General features: G+C 42.2%; 1 protein-coding gene across 11 annotated transcripts in view; it reads left to right on the forward strand.

Annotated features, from left to right (window-relative positions):
- Positions 1-13,969, forward strand: part of tns1b (tensin 1b) — a 202,280-nt gene that overhangs the window by 86,360 nt on the left and 101,951 nt on the right. The window contains exon 1 of one of the 11 annotated variants that reach the window (XM_034884542.1): positions 3,864-4,336. The exons of the other annotated variants lie outside the window; for them this stretch is intronic. Within the exon in view, the coding sequence (XP_034740433.1) occupies positions 4,316-4,336 (21 nt within the window). The 5' untranslated portion in view covers positions 3,864-4,315. Of the gene's footprint in view, positions 1-3,863; positions 4,337-13,969 lie in introns of those variants that run through there. 11 annotated transcript variants of the gene reach the window in all.

Below are 13,969 nucleotides of genomic sequence, written 5' to 3' on the forward strand. Positions count from 1 at the left end.
AAAAAAAAGACGCTGTTGCTGTTGTCCTAACAACTGTGTCTGCGAGTAGTAAAGCAGAGGCTCAATGATCCATGGGCTTCATGAAAAATAAAAAACAAAAACAACCCGCTCTGCCTGCTCTGCTCATCCCAGTGAAGGGCTTACTCAACGAGCAGTGGTTTATGTATTCAGTAACTGTGTATGGTAGCAACATGTGCATGGATACAGCAGAGAAAACAAACAGGAACGCCTCGCCTTTGACATGATGGAGTAATCAAGAGTTGCTGGAAAGAATGCCACCAATGGGCCAAGTGCATGTGGGAGACGTGGAAGGGATTAGTGAGTGGAATGGCTTCGTGGAGCATGCAGTTGCATACATTACAGGAGATTTAATTGCCCTACCAAACATTATTTATTTTTTAAGGAGCAGTTGCCGAGCATGCGCCCTGTTTTCCGTGGCACTAATCCTTCCCTGACCACTATGAACAGCTGTGGTGGTGAAATGTCTTGCTGCCGGACACCTCCTCATCCCCGCTGAAGGAGCTCTGAGACTTTTTTTTTTTTTTTTCAAGCTCCCCACCCAAATATCTCCAGCCTGTTTTTTGATTCAAAGTGACAAGTTTTCCATCGCACGTCCGCTTCCAGTGAGCTCCTGCTGCCTAATCATGGAGGAATCCATGTTAAACCATCCAGGAGGAAAATCCGTGTTAAATCTGGTCTGTACGCTGCATGGGCGTTGGTGTTCCACAGGGCACTGGGGACCAGGGATCTGCTCAGCTCGGCCGTTGCCTGGGAAAGCCTGAGTCAGAATCCTGAAACTGGACCTCACCCAGACAGCCCACTTTCTCTGTGTTACTTCCTTTTCTTTCTGTCTTATTCTCTGTGTGTCTTTCAATAACTGTGCCTCGTCACTTGGTTTCAAGACTACTGTACTTCCAGTCTCTCTTATTCACAACAGCAGACTTTTATAGATCTCTTGATCCGTTTTGGTGTGCTCGTCAATCAACATTTCTGTAAGAATGGTCAATATTGAGAAACAGGGACAGCACAGCGACTGGTGCGTTTGTCCACTCAGGTACAGGAAGTCTGTGAATGTTCTCAGTCATCTAGGTCATAGTTATCCAGGAAAGGGTTCAAATCCAGGGCAACTGGACTTGTTCATAGGTGCTTTGAAGACGTTTTGTCTCATCCGAGTGACTTCTTCAGTTAAAGAACTGCACGTGATCCCAGAAAGGGTTAAAGTCAAGAGCAACTGGACTTAGTTAAAGGTGCTTGGAAGACGTCACGTTGCTCAACCGAGAGACTTCTTCGGTTTCTTTTTTCAATTACGGAGCTAAAAAGTATCTCGATTGAGAGACAAAACGTCTTTGCAGCAACTCATTTGGCAATGGCTTGAATGTAATGGACATGCATTAATATAAAATAGTCACGCACCATAGCTTTAACCATGTCCAGTTGCCCTCAGTTTTAACCCCCTCTTTGATCACGTACAGGAAGAATTCGTGCTGATGTCGAAGGTCGGTCAACGATTTAGCGGTCTAACTTAACCTGAAATGATGTCTGTCTCAAACTAACACTAAGACTCCTTGGCTTACAGATTGCTAGATACAGACTTTGACCTATTCTCCCTACCCACCCCTCTTCTCCTACCCTCAAGTGTTTATTTAATCTCGGCCATGATTATGATTGACTTTGTATCGTTGTATGTTGTGTCTGAATGTGCCTGACCACATATGAAGTTCCCTTATAGGAAAAATAAAGATTTTAACAGCAGTCACAGATCAGATCATGAAAATAAATACAAGCCAGGACACAGGAAATAGACCAGATGAAGAGGAACTTATTGTCCTCAAATACAGCTAACTTTCCCATACTTTCCATCCCCTTACATACAGAGATGTAACTGCTGGTAAGCATAATGGCATTGCAGGTTAGTGTGGCGACACAAAGCATCAGGCAGACCCATGGACAGACACACAACACCAACAAACAAGGGGAATTCCTGCTTCCCACAGTTCAGCCTGGTCCGTACATTAAAGGCATAAACAAGCATGTTGTTTTGTTACGGTTAACCACATGTCTCCTGTGTGGCAGTCCACGCTTCCTTCCTGGCCCTTGTCATTAATAGCGAATGAAATAAAACGTGCTGAGCCGACATCTGGTGAACACGGCTCCAGCAAAAGGTGCTGCTTTTAGAAGTAGCTTCCGTGTAATTACTCCTGAGCAACATCAAAGACAGTAGCAGTCAGTTCCATGTTGAGGCGTAAGACTAAATGTCCCACAGATTGTACCAAACATTCCTCAGTAATGTCCCTTTGTCTGCTACCGGATAATAGCTGGTGAGGCGGAGGAAACCAATTAAAATGCTTACTGCGCTTTCAGACTACCTGACTACCATCGTGACACCAGTTGAGAGTCAAGTCAAGTCTTCCCAAGCTTATCAATAATTCTATATTTTGAAAGGAATTGTTTTTAGTGAATACTCATGAATCATGATCTGATTGTTCAGCTTTTTTTTATGTCTCTCAGCTCATTGTTTAGGTTTTAGGGCTCATAATTGTACTAATTTGATTGAGTCTCAGCGCTCTTGTCCACATCTTTTAAATTCTTCTTCTTCTTAGCATTAGTATAATTGGTATTATATTGAAATATTAACATAATTACTCATTAATGTTTGAAAAGATGTTTCATTCATTGAACTTTATAACCCTGTTGAACACATCAACAGGGAAAACACCTTCAGCTGTTACATTTCACTAAATACTATTACAGTTTGAACTTTATTTTCCATTTAGAGCACAAGACAAAATATGTGTTCACTTTTTCAAAATGTAATGTGCAGAATTATAGTTTTTCTTAATTAGCGGTCCCCTAATACTGTATCTGAAGTCTCTTTCATGTAGACCTTAGTATGTGCCATTTCTGAGTCTGTAGCTTTTGAGGAGAAAAGGGTGGGTGGGCCAAGCAAAGAAAAGGGGAGGTAACCTTGCCCCTTATGGCATCATAAGGAGCAAGATTCCAGATCGGCCCATCTGAGCTTTCATTTTCTCAAAGGCAGAGCATTATACCCAGGACTCGGTTTATACTTATCACCATTTCTAGCCACTGGGGGGCCATAGGCAGGCTGGGGGGAACTCATATTAATGTTAGAAAAAGTCATAAAGTGACATTTTCATGCCACAGGACCTTTAACGTTTATCTCATCATATCAGCATTAACACAGTGTTAATCATTTGTAATCATGGTAACGGGGTGAAAGACATCATGAGCTGGGGAGAGATACGTATGGATCTCCACGCTGCGGACTCGGGAAGTCAATGGATTCATTCATGGTAGAGTACTTTCTTTTTCATGGCTGCTGTAGAGTGAGTGTGTGTGTGTGTGTGTGTGTGTGTGTGTGTGTGTGTGTGTGTGTGTGTTTGCGCATGTGAGAGAGAGGGAAAGTCAGTAGGAGGGGGAAAGAGACAGAAAAGGCGGCTGCAGGGGGCAACTCATATTTAACCTGTAATTTGAGAAGCTGTTAACAAGGAGCGAATGAAGAATGAGCTTGTAAGGGAGGGAAGGTGTGTGTGTGTGTGTGTGTGTGTGTGTGTGTGTGTGTGTGTGTGTGTGTGTGTGTGTGTGTGTGTGTGTGTGTGTGTGTGTGTGTGTGTGTGATAAAGCGAGAGTTGAACAGTGAGACAGAGAAAGAAAAGAGCCGTGCTTTTGTTTCCTGAGCTCACGTCCCGTTCCTCCTGATCTCCCTGAGAAAATTCAGTTCAATATTCTCTCTCGTTCCTCGTGTGTCTCCCCGTTTGGGAGACGGGGGAAAATGGACTGAACAAGAGGGAGGAGAAAAACCCAGACTGAGAGAAAGAGAGGGAAAGCAGACTTTGCCTGCTTATTCAGCGCTGAGTGCTGCACTGCGCCGTTTCCAGTTGTGGGATGTTAAGATTCGCCTTTGGCTACTCTCTCTCTCTCTCTCACATAAAGACTCTTTAGACATTTATATGGAGGAGTGAGAGAGAGAGAGAGAGAGAGAGAGAGAGAGAGAGAGACATGGACTAGGCAGACCTATTAGCCCGGAGCCTGTAACACACACACACACACACACAGACACACCAACTCTCACTCACACACACACACACACACACACTTGTACACTCCCCCAGTTGTGCGCTGCACCAAGGTAACAGTGAGTGGATTTAGCTTTAGCCATCTGGTGGAGAGCAGGGAAAAGCTCTCTGCTGCACAGAGGGGACAAGGGATAGGACGATGCAGCACTGAAACACAGACGGACACAGGAAGGCAAAGAGTGAAAGAGAGAACGACACACACACGCGCACACTGAGACAGGATGGCCACCGCAGTGTTCCAGGTAAGGAGTGTGGCTGTAAGAGGGGGAAGAGCTGCTGCCTGGCGGGCTGCTGTTGGAGCGCCTGGCTGTCCCAAGTGTTGCCTGCGCTGTGCTGTGTTTCCCAGCCAACCCGCTGCATTACTGACTGGCTTTATCTGATAGAGAGAGAGAGAGAAAGCTGCACTCTTAGATGTAGGATTGTTGTTTAAGCATTTATGTAACCTGGCAGAGGTGCACTACCAGTTTACGTTTTGTAGGTTTCACTTTACGTTTGGTTTTTCGTACAGCAGATGTGCAGTTTGTGTGTACATTTCTACGGAAATGTGTGTCTGAGAAAGAGATTACAATCATCATATATGTGTGCATAGTGCTGCTTCTGGCATGTCCACTGTAGCTGGTATGGATGACTGGAAGAATGTTAGAGGGATAGATTGTATTTGTGTTTATTCGTATACTGTAGACAGTGTGTGTGTGTGTGTGTGTGTGTGTGTGTGTGTGTATATAATGTAAAGCACTGCTTGTTTCTGGAGTGCTTGTGTCTGTGTGTGGTCTCCTTGTCTTACCATGTTCTGAGGTTGGTGGCCCCATCATGGTCATGGCAGGAGTGACAGTGGTGGCGTATGTCTCTTCTCTTCTCTTCTCTTCTCTTCTCTTCTCTTCTCTTCTCTTCTCTTCTCTTCTCTTCTCTTCTCTTCTCTTTCCAGCAGCTTTAGTGTGTCTGTACATGTGTGTCTGTACGAACTTAACCGTTTGTGACCCAGAAGTCAAAGCACAGTTTGGAAAAGAAGTTGCTTACAAACGCGTGGTATGAAGTGAACGATGTATTGTGTTTTTCATGTGAAAGATTTCAAAGCTTTCAAAGATTTCAAAGATTTCAAAGCTTGTGTGTGTGTTTTGTGTTTCACAAAAAGACCTCGCAGAAGTTGTTGAACAGAGATCGTCGCCCCAGGCGTTACAAAACTCACGGCACTTTGGGAATTTTTGGCACGTACAGTGAGTCTGAATTGCCTCGAATTTGCTTCAAATTTGGGAGAAAGAGAATAAGGGCATAGTGTGAAAGACATAGTTGCAGAGTAGCACTGCACACTGATGACCCTCTGTGGGAGTGTCTGGGTTCCTTATGCATTTCATATTTTTTTAGGAGGATCTAGTGCTAACAGCACCTCGTTATACCATTTAGGATAAGTCTTACGTTGTCTGTAGTCCTTTAAGAAAGGCTTTGTTGCGCCAGGCCAGTGAGTCAAACTAGTCAAAGTCACATGGCTACTGGCCCAGTGAACACACACATGTGTAGAGTACCCACCAGTCACCTCTAAGTTCCCATCATGTACAGATCCATGCAAAGATTAGTCAATAAGCTGTCAACTATTCAATGAATCAATCGGTTTGTGTCATGAGAAAAAGTAAAACATTAGATTCCAGCTTGTTAGATGTGAACGTATTGTAGTTTCTTCTCTCCTCTGGGACACTAATCTGAATGTCTGAACAAAACAAGACTTTGGAAGACGTCATCTTGGGCTTTGGAAAACACTGATCGATATTTAACACCATTTTATAAATCAAACAACTAAACGATTAATAAAATAAGACCAACAGATTATTCGACAATGAAAGCAGGATGTACGTGACAGCTTTTCTAAATGCCCAGAGACCCAGAGCCCAACCAGTTCTCACACACTGGAGTGGATTTGTGGTAACTGAATTAAACACACTCGTATTTAGATCTAGATTCAGGCTTTAGATTTAGCTAAATAAGGCCATTTTTGGCAATGACTTCTGCTATAAGAAGTTAAAACACGTGATGAAGATGAAGGAACTACAGAATTGTGTGATAATTCTGTGTGAGTACATCACAATGACATTTCACGGTCATTTGTTCCATTGTTAGTACAAAGGTAACATACACTTTTATGGAATATTTATATATATATATATTTATATTTGACATCAGACCTGTTGTCACTATGATGTGCGACCCAGATGTTCCTTGGAAGCATTCTTTATCAAACCTAAATGAAACACAGCACTGTCCTGTCCTGCCCGGACAGCGGCATTACCCATGACTCCTGGTTGTGTGGGAATGGCGTACATCCACTGGCAGGGAGCCGTGCAGGACTGGATTTCAGAGAGGACATTTTTCATCATTACTATGTGCCAAGGAAACAGTTCTCCAGTCAACCCCCCGTCTCTTCTTAAAGGCAGCTCATGATAGATGCCTAACCACAGACACAGACAACTAACTGTGCATGCAGCCAGGACGGGCACATAGAGAGGGCTAGGCAGTTTGGGAAGGTGTGTGTTAAGGGGCTCTGTGTGTGTGCGTATGTGTGTGTGAGTGTACGTGTGTGGGTTTTTCTGGATTTAGGGATAATGCAGTGGTCCATGGACCATATAAAACCACCAGCATGAATTCTCATGCTTCTCTGCTGATGTAATCCTTTCTTGGTGTGTGTGTCTGTGTCTGTGTGTGTGTGTGTGTGTGTGTGTGTGTGTGTGTGTCTTTCAGTCCTTGCAGTCACAGCTAAATCTCTTGCATTTCTTATGTATTGTAAGCTATCATAATTGAGAGCATTTCATTTTAAATTAAGTTAAGTTCTCCTATTTACACAACACTTAAAGATCCCATGACATGGTGCTCTTCGGGGGGGGGGGATAGACAGGCTGGGGGAACACATATTAACTCATAAAGGGAAATGTTCATGCCATGAGACTTGTAAGGACATGTGTTTGATAAATGTCTGTCTCACCTCCTGTTATAAGAACGTAACCATGAGAGGGATGGCCGGATAGATACAAAACCTTGGTGTTGGTCCCTTGATGTAAGGGCATGAGGTACATGGACTTTTTTTTTAAACATTTACTAACTAAGTACAAAGTTTGCAAAGGCTAAATAGATACACAGTTTGATACTTATCCTGCCTACTGAAAAACAAATCATCTTATATTGTTAGAATTTCTTTTATCCTAACAAAATGCTGTGCAGAACTGCAATGTGTGCACAGCAGTTTACAGTATGTGTACCCTTCGTCCTCTGGACTAAATGCTGGCACAAACTTTGAACCTGCGATACTTTAGCAACATAAATAATGTATAGCCGTGCCAAAGCAGCCAGGCTTTTAGTATGATTAATAGAATCCAATGAGGGCACGGTAAAAGAGTTTTTCAAGGGCTTCATATAATGTTTCTCTTATGGTAGTTCCTTAGTAGGCCCGCCTGGCACGTATGAGAAACTGCTGTCATGAGCCCAGAGCAACGCGTTTAATGAGTGTATGAGGGAACGCATCCGGAGACTGATGTTGCAGTTAAAATGAACAGTGGACCCCCATTAGGAGTTACTGCGTTGAGGCTGTAAAAGCTTAGAACCGTGAAGACATGACGAAGACCACCAACTTGGACCAAATCACACTCGGAACTGATGTAATGTTTTCAGTTTCATTGTTGGGTTTTATTCTGTGTTACAACTCAAACTGGTGTTTCACCAATCTTGGGCATGAAATCAGGTTTTTGTCTCAGACTTTTTTCTTTTTTGGGAGGGGGGGGGGGTTGCACTCAAGAAGAGCTCAACGCTAAATGAAACCACTTGCCCACAATCCTTGTTTCTCCCCATTTGTCTTAAAGTCATGCATGGTGCCAGCACCCTCAGACAAAAGCCCTCTGCAGACCCTTAAAGTCTAATACCTTTTTAAATAGAGGGACCTCTCATAATACCCCTAAAAGAGAGGAACATTATACTGAAACGTTTAATGAAGGCTAATCTTTAAAAAGACTTCATGCAATCAAGCTTAAAGCCTGGTGTAGTGGTCCTTTCTTGAACAGCAACGTATTTTCATTTGTAGTCCAGGAATGGGAATGGGAATGGGAAAGAAGAGGAAAACTACATCCCCAGTCTTGGACGTGTCTTTTTAGTTTGATAAGCTGCTTTTAATTTTTGGTCACCAAAATCACCAATTGTTCCCTATTTGCCATGCCAACGCCAAGATGGCCGACCTATCTGTTATTTTTTTTGGAGACAAATACACTCTTATTCTGTGGGAAACCGTTATCACATGTTTTATCTGTAGTACACATAGTATCTTTTTGTTAGACAGGTACAGTAGACAGACAGGGCTATTTTGGATTTAAAGCAACAGGACTTTTAACTGTGGCTTCTCCGTGGAAACTCAGCTCAGTGTTGTTATGTTTAGGCCATGTGGAGAGTTGTATTTCCTTTTTATTACACATTAATGATTTTTTTGCACACAAAGACTTCAAATGTATTTTCCGTTTTGTGTGCCTACATTAGTCCTGTTTAATTAGCCGTTACAGGTTTCTACCACACCCTTACATGTGTGTCTGTATGTCTTCAATTCGTTTTTTATGTTCTGTGAATCAAATAAACTAAACTTAAAAAAAAAGTTTGCATAAATTGCAGATCCAATGCCCTCAGATGCCTGGGGTAGGATGTCGTACATTAGTAAAGGACTACAATCAGGTGCAGCTTGATTCTGGTTAAGTTTCCCTCTGTGTTCAGGATCAGTGCCCCTACAGCTAGTACAGCTTTGAGTCAGATGCACATTGGGCCGGGGGTCGGTAGGTCTACTCACTACCTTATGGACAGGAATAACTCGGTACCAACTAGTATTGGAACTTCTCTAGTCAAATGACATCTGTAGTTGATCCTTTTTGTATCCAGGTGTAGAAAGAAATGGCAATTTGTACACAGCCAATTAATGGGAAGTGTTCAGTGTTTAGGATCGTTGGTTTTGGGTGTGGTTAGTCTGGATCTTTTACCTTATCAATAGTTTGGGGAGGAGCTATACTCTCCCTTGTTCTAAAGTACTAATTTAATTAAAATGGAGATTTTTTTGCAAATTCCAGTAAGACCAGTTCATTTAGCTGTGCAGGACAATTTGCAAATATTTTGATCTTTTTTGGTATCGTAGCTTATCCTTAAAATGGAAAGAGCTATTCCCTGATTTAATAGTAGAACGAGACCAAACTGTGGGATACTGTTCCATGGTTCTTACCTTGGTTAAGTCCTGTTCCACTGTTGGCGTCTTTCACTGTGTTTGTTCTTCAGGCAAAAGATGTCATATTTTAAGAATTCCCCTCCAACAACGCACTTGTTGGTTTCTCTCGTAATTCTGGATTTAGTTGCTGACGTGAATCTAATGCAATTTGACAAGATGCCATTGCTTTGAACCTCTGTGGTCACGTATTACATCACTGCACGTAGCTTCTTTAAAGATTTAGGGCAGAGTTGGAGAAGCAGCTGGTGGCCGGGCTCTCAGGGCATCCACTTGCATCAGAAGGTATCGGAAAGCAGTGGGAGGAAGAAGTAGCGTGGGTGGGGGGGGGGGCTCTTCACACCCTGTTTTTTAACTCCGTTTTCTAAACTAACTGGTTTCAACGTTTTTTTCATTATTGAATTTGATGATATTTGTATAACTTTGACGTAAAACCCATTAGATCATAAGTGAGCTCTGGTTCTGTGTTGCTTCCAGTAAATCAAGTCCACAGGTGAGGATGGGAACATTGTTTTTTTTACTGGAAATGTTATAATTGTTCTTTTTTTTCTTCGAAAATTGGTATGCAAGTATGGACTTCGTACAATACATCTTCAAACTCACTATGTTACCTGATGAAGTGAAGAATGTAATTAAAGGTAAGGTGATGGACAATGTGTGAAATTAGCTTTGAGCTAAATCAATAAAAAACCTCAGTGAAAGAGAAGTGTGATTCCATATGACTGAGCACCCAGATGAACACTATGTGAAGTATGTGCCGTGTGTGTTTGTGTGTGTGTGTGTGTGTGTGTGTGTGTGTGTGCCAGCCAACCAGCAGTAGACTGAAAGGGTGAAGGGGTGGTTTTCCTTTTTTTCTCATCTTTTCTTCTTCTTATCAAGCCTTCGTGTCTCTGTGAGGAATGTTTATGGAAAGCAGACCTGGTTCTTTGGTTTTGCCAGAAAGCCCCCGTGTTGTTGTTTGCTTTAAATGGCTGATTGATGGAGAAGGGGGCTTGGTCTCGAACCAGATTCCCCAAACTCTCCAAGCAGCTAAGGTCTGGTGTGCTAAAAGATGAACAGCTCATGTACACAACTTTAAAATGCCTTTTCTTACTTCACTTCAAAAATGTAGTTTTCTAAGTAATTTTTTAAAGCATTTCTAAACAGACCATAATGGCGGCTTGTTGAATCTGGTTCAGAAACATGTTTCTGAACACATTTTAAGCGAGATATAGGCTATACATCTTTTGAATCTGTTTTTATTTCAGATGGACAATAGTTGATTTTTTGTTTTAATTTTTTTGTTTCATGCAAAAGTCCCTGCAACGCTACCAGAATGCATTGCACAGCTGCTCCAATAGAAATGTATGGAAAGCGTTGAAATGACACCGACAATCAACACACACCTTAAGTATTTTGTTCATGCAGTAATTATGGCAGAATTATAGCAGGAAGTAAGGTGAGGAAGTATAAGATAATTCCTGCAGGTTGGGGCGGTGGATGCGACGTCACAATCCGTGTAACCAGAAGTGAATGAACGTCTGATTTTGCCCAAAAAGCAATCTTTTTCTAAACTTAACTAAGGGGGTGGCAGTAGCTCAGTCACTAGGGAGTTGGGAACTGGAGGGTCACTGGTTCAAGTCCCCATACGGACCGAAGTATGGTGGTGGACTGGTAGCTGGAGAGGGGCCTCTGCCAAGGTGCTTTTGAGCAAGGCACCGACCCCCCAACTGCCTTTCCATGGGCAGCCCCCTCACTCTGACATCTCTCCGTTGTGCATGTATAGGTACTGAGCATGTGCCAAGACTGTGTAATAACAACAGAGTGAAAACATGGTCAGTTCCCCTTGCAGGATTAATAAAGTATAAATTATTATTATAAGGAACTAAGTTCCTAAACCTAACCAAACGTCAACTTGTCAAGGTTAAACCGCAAGGTGTTTTTCTCTGGTTTAGATAGGAGGGGGTATTTCCTGTTAGAGGCGTTAATTTAAGAAACCCTCCAGTAGGTCGTATTATAGTGTAGGTCGTTACCGATGTTCACCTGTTGATGCATGCATGAGGAAAACGGTTTAGTGCAACACAAGGGGAGGTGAAAGTGAAATAGATAAAGGAGGCACAGGAAGGACGAGGGAGATAGGGAGAGACTTTGGCGGGATGAAATGTGAAACCCAAAGCATCCATCTGTCATTAGGTGCAGAATAGTGTGTAGGTGTGAGGGTGAATAATGTGGCAGTTGCCTGTGAGATCCTTGCATGTTAACATAAATACCCTTCCCTTTTAGGGGCTTTTTGCCAGAGTTCTAAGTTATGGCTCATCTTGCCGTGGTGTGCTGAATGCCAGCATGGTTGACTCTTAGCACAGGCTCGCCTCAGCTTGTCAAAATGTCCCTCCTGGTTTCTGAGCCTCACACAAAGTCAATATAGTCTAGAAAGACCGCAGCTATAACAGAACAAGCTTCCACAAAACACACATAATTGGAGTATCACAGAGTGCGGCCGATGTAGAACAGAAAGTCTTGGAGTAGTTGGCAAAACAACGCCGTTACAAGGTCCATTTAGTAGCTGATCTTTATCTGTAAATTGTTTAAAAAAGGGATGATTTGAACATTGCATACAATTCTGGGCAACTCCATCTGCTGATGCAGATTATGTGATGTGATTGAAAGCTACTAAATGGACCTTGTGTTGAGACTACAGCCCTTTGTTTCATTTGTCTGTCCCCGAGAACACAGCACACTGATTTAAGATCATGGTTAAGACGAAGGCTGAACTCTTCCATGTTAAATATTAGTGTGCACCGTAATAACCCTGTGTTATATTATGTGGTTATTTTCCTGTTGTTCAAGAAAACAGTGGAAGGCATACATCAACATTTTCAATCATTTTTGGGGCTTCTTTGCGTCTGTCTTGATGTTTAAGACTAGGAGAAACTTTAAAGTTCCCCTCTTCTCACAATTGTGTGTTGCGTATTGTAAATCCACTGTGATGTTCGTCCTTCACTGTGCAGAAGATGTCTGTGCAGTATGTTTTCACATTCTTCTGCTGACGTAGGTGTTCCCCTTGAATCTCAGTTTAAAAGTGAACATGTGAGATGATTTGTGACATGGTTTGGGAGCCGATCCTGGTCCCGTATGCAACTATGTTCAAGTGTAGTTTGGCATTGCCAGTCCTAAATCCACAGCCTTGTGGAGTAAGGTCTGGCTACACATTCTGGGGTAGGAGAAAAATAAAACACTCTGGCCTGTTCTTCTTTAAACCAATCCCTGTGGTCTTGGGCTCTGCAGAATGGTCTCAGGAAGGAACTTGTTCTAAGGGGACATGTGCACCCCCATAAAGAAAACTCTCCTACAATATTAAATGAAGTTAACTGTTGACACAATACAGTAGTGTGAGCTATTTAAATCAGCTGACACATGGTTACACCTCATTGTATCTTAGCAGTGAATCACTGTGTGAACTTCGTCCACAGCAATCCTCTCCAATCAGTCCCACACCGTCCCCGTTAAAGGGGAAATACCCTGAACTTAATCTTTGTAAATCTTTACAGCCATTCCCCAAAAGAACCATCAGACCGGCCTTGTAGCACTGTCCAAATTATCTTTAAAACTTGACATTTTCAACGTGTAGCTTGCTAGCTTGAACCTGGTTGTTGTTTCACATATAAAGTCTTGAAATGAACCCAATTTGCATATTCATTATTTCTTGTTTTAAATAAGGTAAAATAAGTAAATGCAACTGTATAATTTTGAAGTTGTTTAAAGGACAATAACGTATGGACAAATTCTTATTCCAATGTTGTTATACTGTATGAAATTAAGGAATCTTTCAACTATTTCCCCTGATACACACCACCTCCTTAGCCTAGTCCTCCCTACAAGCCTTTTCCATTGGTCCTGTCCTGTGTGTCTTTACACTGGTTCCTCACATGTCCCGCGAGTGAACAGATGTTCAATGACATCATGAAAATGGAAAAATCCAATCTAATACACAAAAGCTGAGTATGCTGAAAGAATGTTGCTGTTAAGTGCTGCCCTGCTTCTTGTTTTTTGAGCCACGCTAAGCAAAACACCTCAGAGACATCTCTCTGTCCCATACACGGGGAGATTAAATGGATATTGATTTAGTCATCTGTCTCTGGGTGAGACAGCAAACAAGCACTCTGTTGCTTCAGTACGATATGAATTGAAACGGGACTGGCAGTGAAAACTCGTTCTGGGTTGCTTTCCATTACAGCTGCTAAGATTCTTCAATTAGTTGTCAACTTTTAAGTGATTGGCCGATTATCCATTAGTTGGTTTCAATCATTATTTATATAAGAAATTATCTGATTCCAGCCTCCTAAGTATGAATATCTAGTGTCTTCTCTCCTCTGGGACAGTAAACTGAATATCTTGTATTGGACCAAACAAGACATTTGAGGACGTTGTCTTGAGCTTTAGGAAACACGATTACGCCACATTTTTCACCATTTTCGGACATTTAATAGACAAAACAACTAATCCATTTAATAATAAAAAAACAATCGGCACATTAATCGACAATGAAAGTGATCGTTAATTGCAGCCCTGCATCCCATTAAAATATAGTACAGGAGATGGCAAACTTCTACAGTATGCTTGGGAATACAAGCAGCTCTTTACATGCAGCTCCCACCCCCCTCTTTTTAAC

The sequence above is a fragment of the Etheostoma cragini genome, chromosome 11 (genome assembly GCF_013103735.1).
Source record: "Etheostoma cragini isolate CJK2018 chromosome 11, CSU_Ecrag_1.0, whole genome shotgun sequence".
In the NCBI taxonomy this organism is placed as follows: Eukaryota; Metazoa; Chordata; class Actinopteri; order Perciformes; family Percidae; genus Etheostoma; species Etheostoma cragini.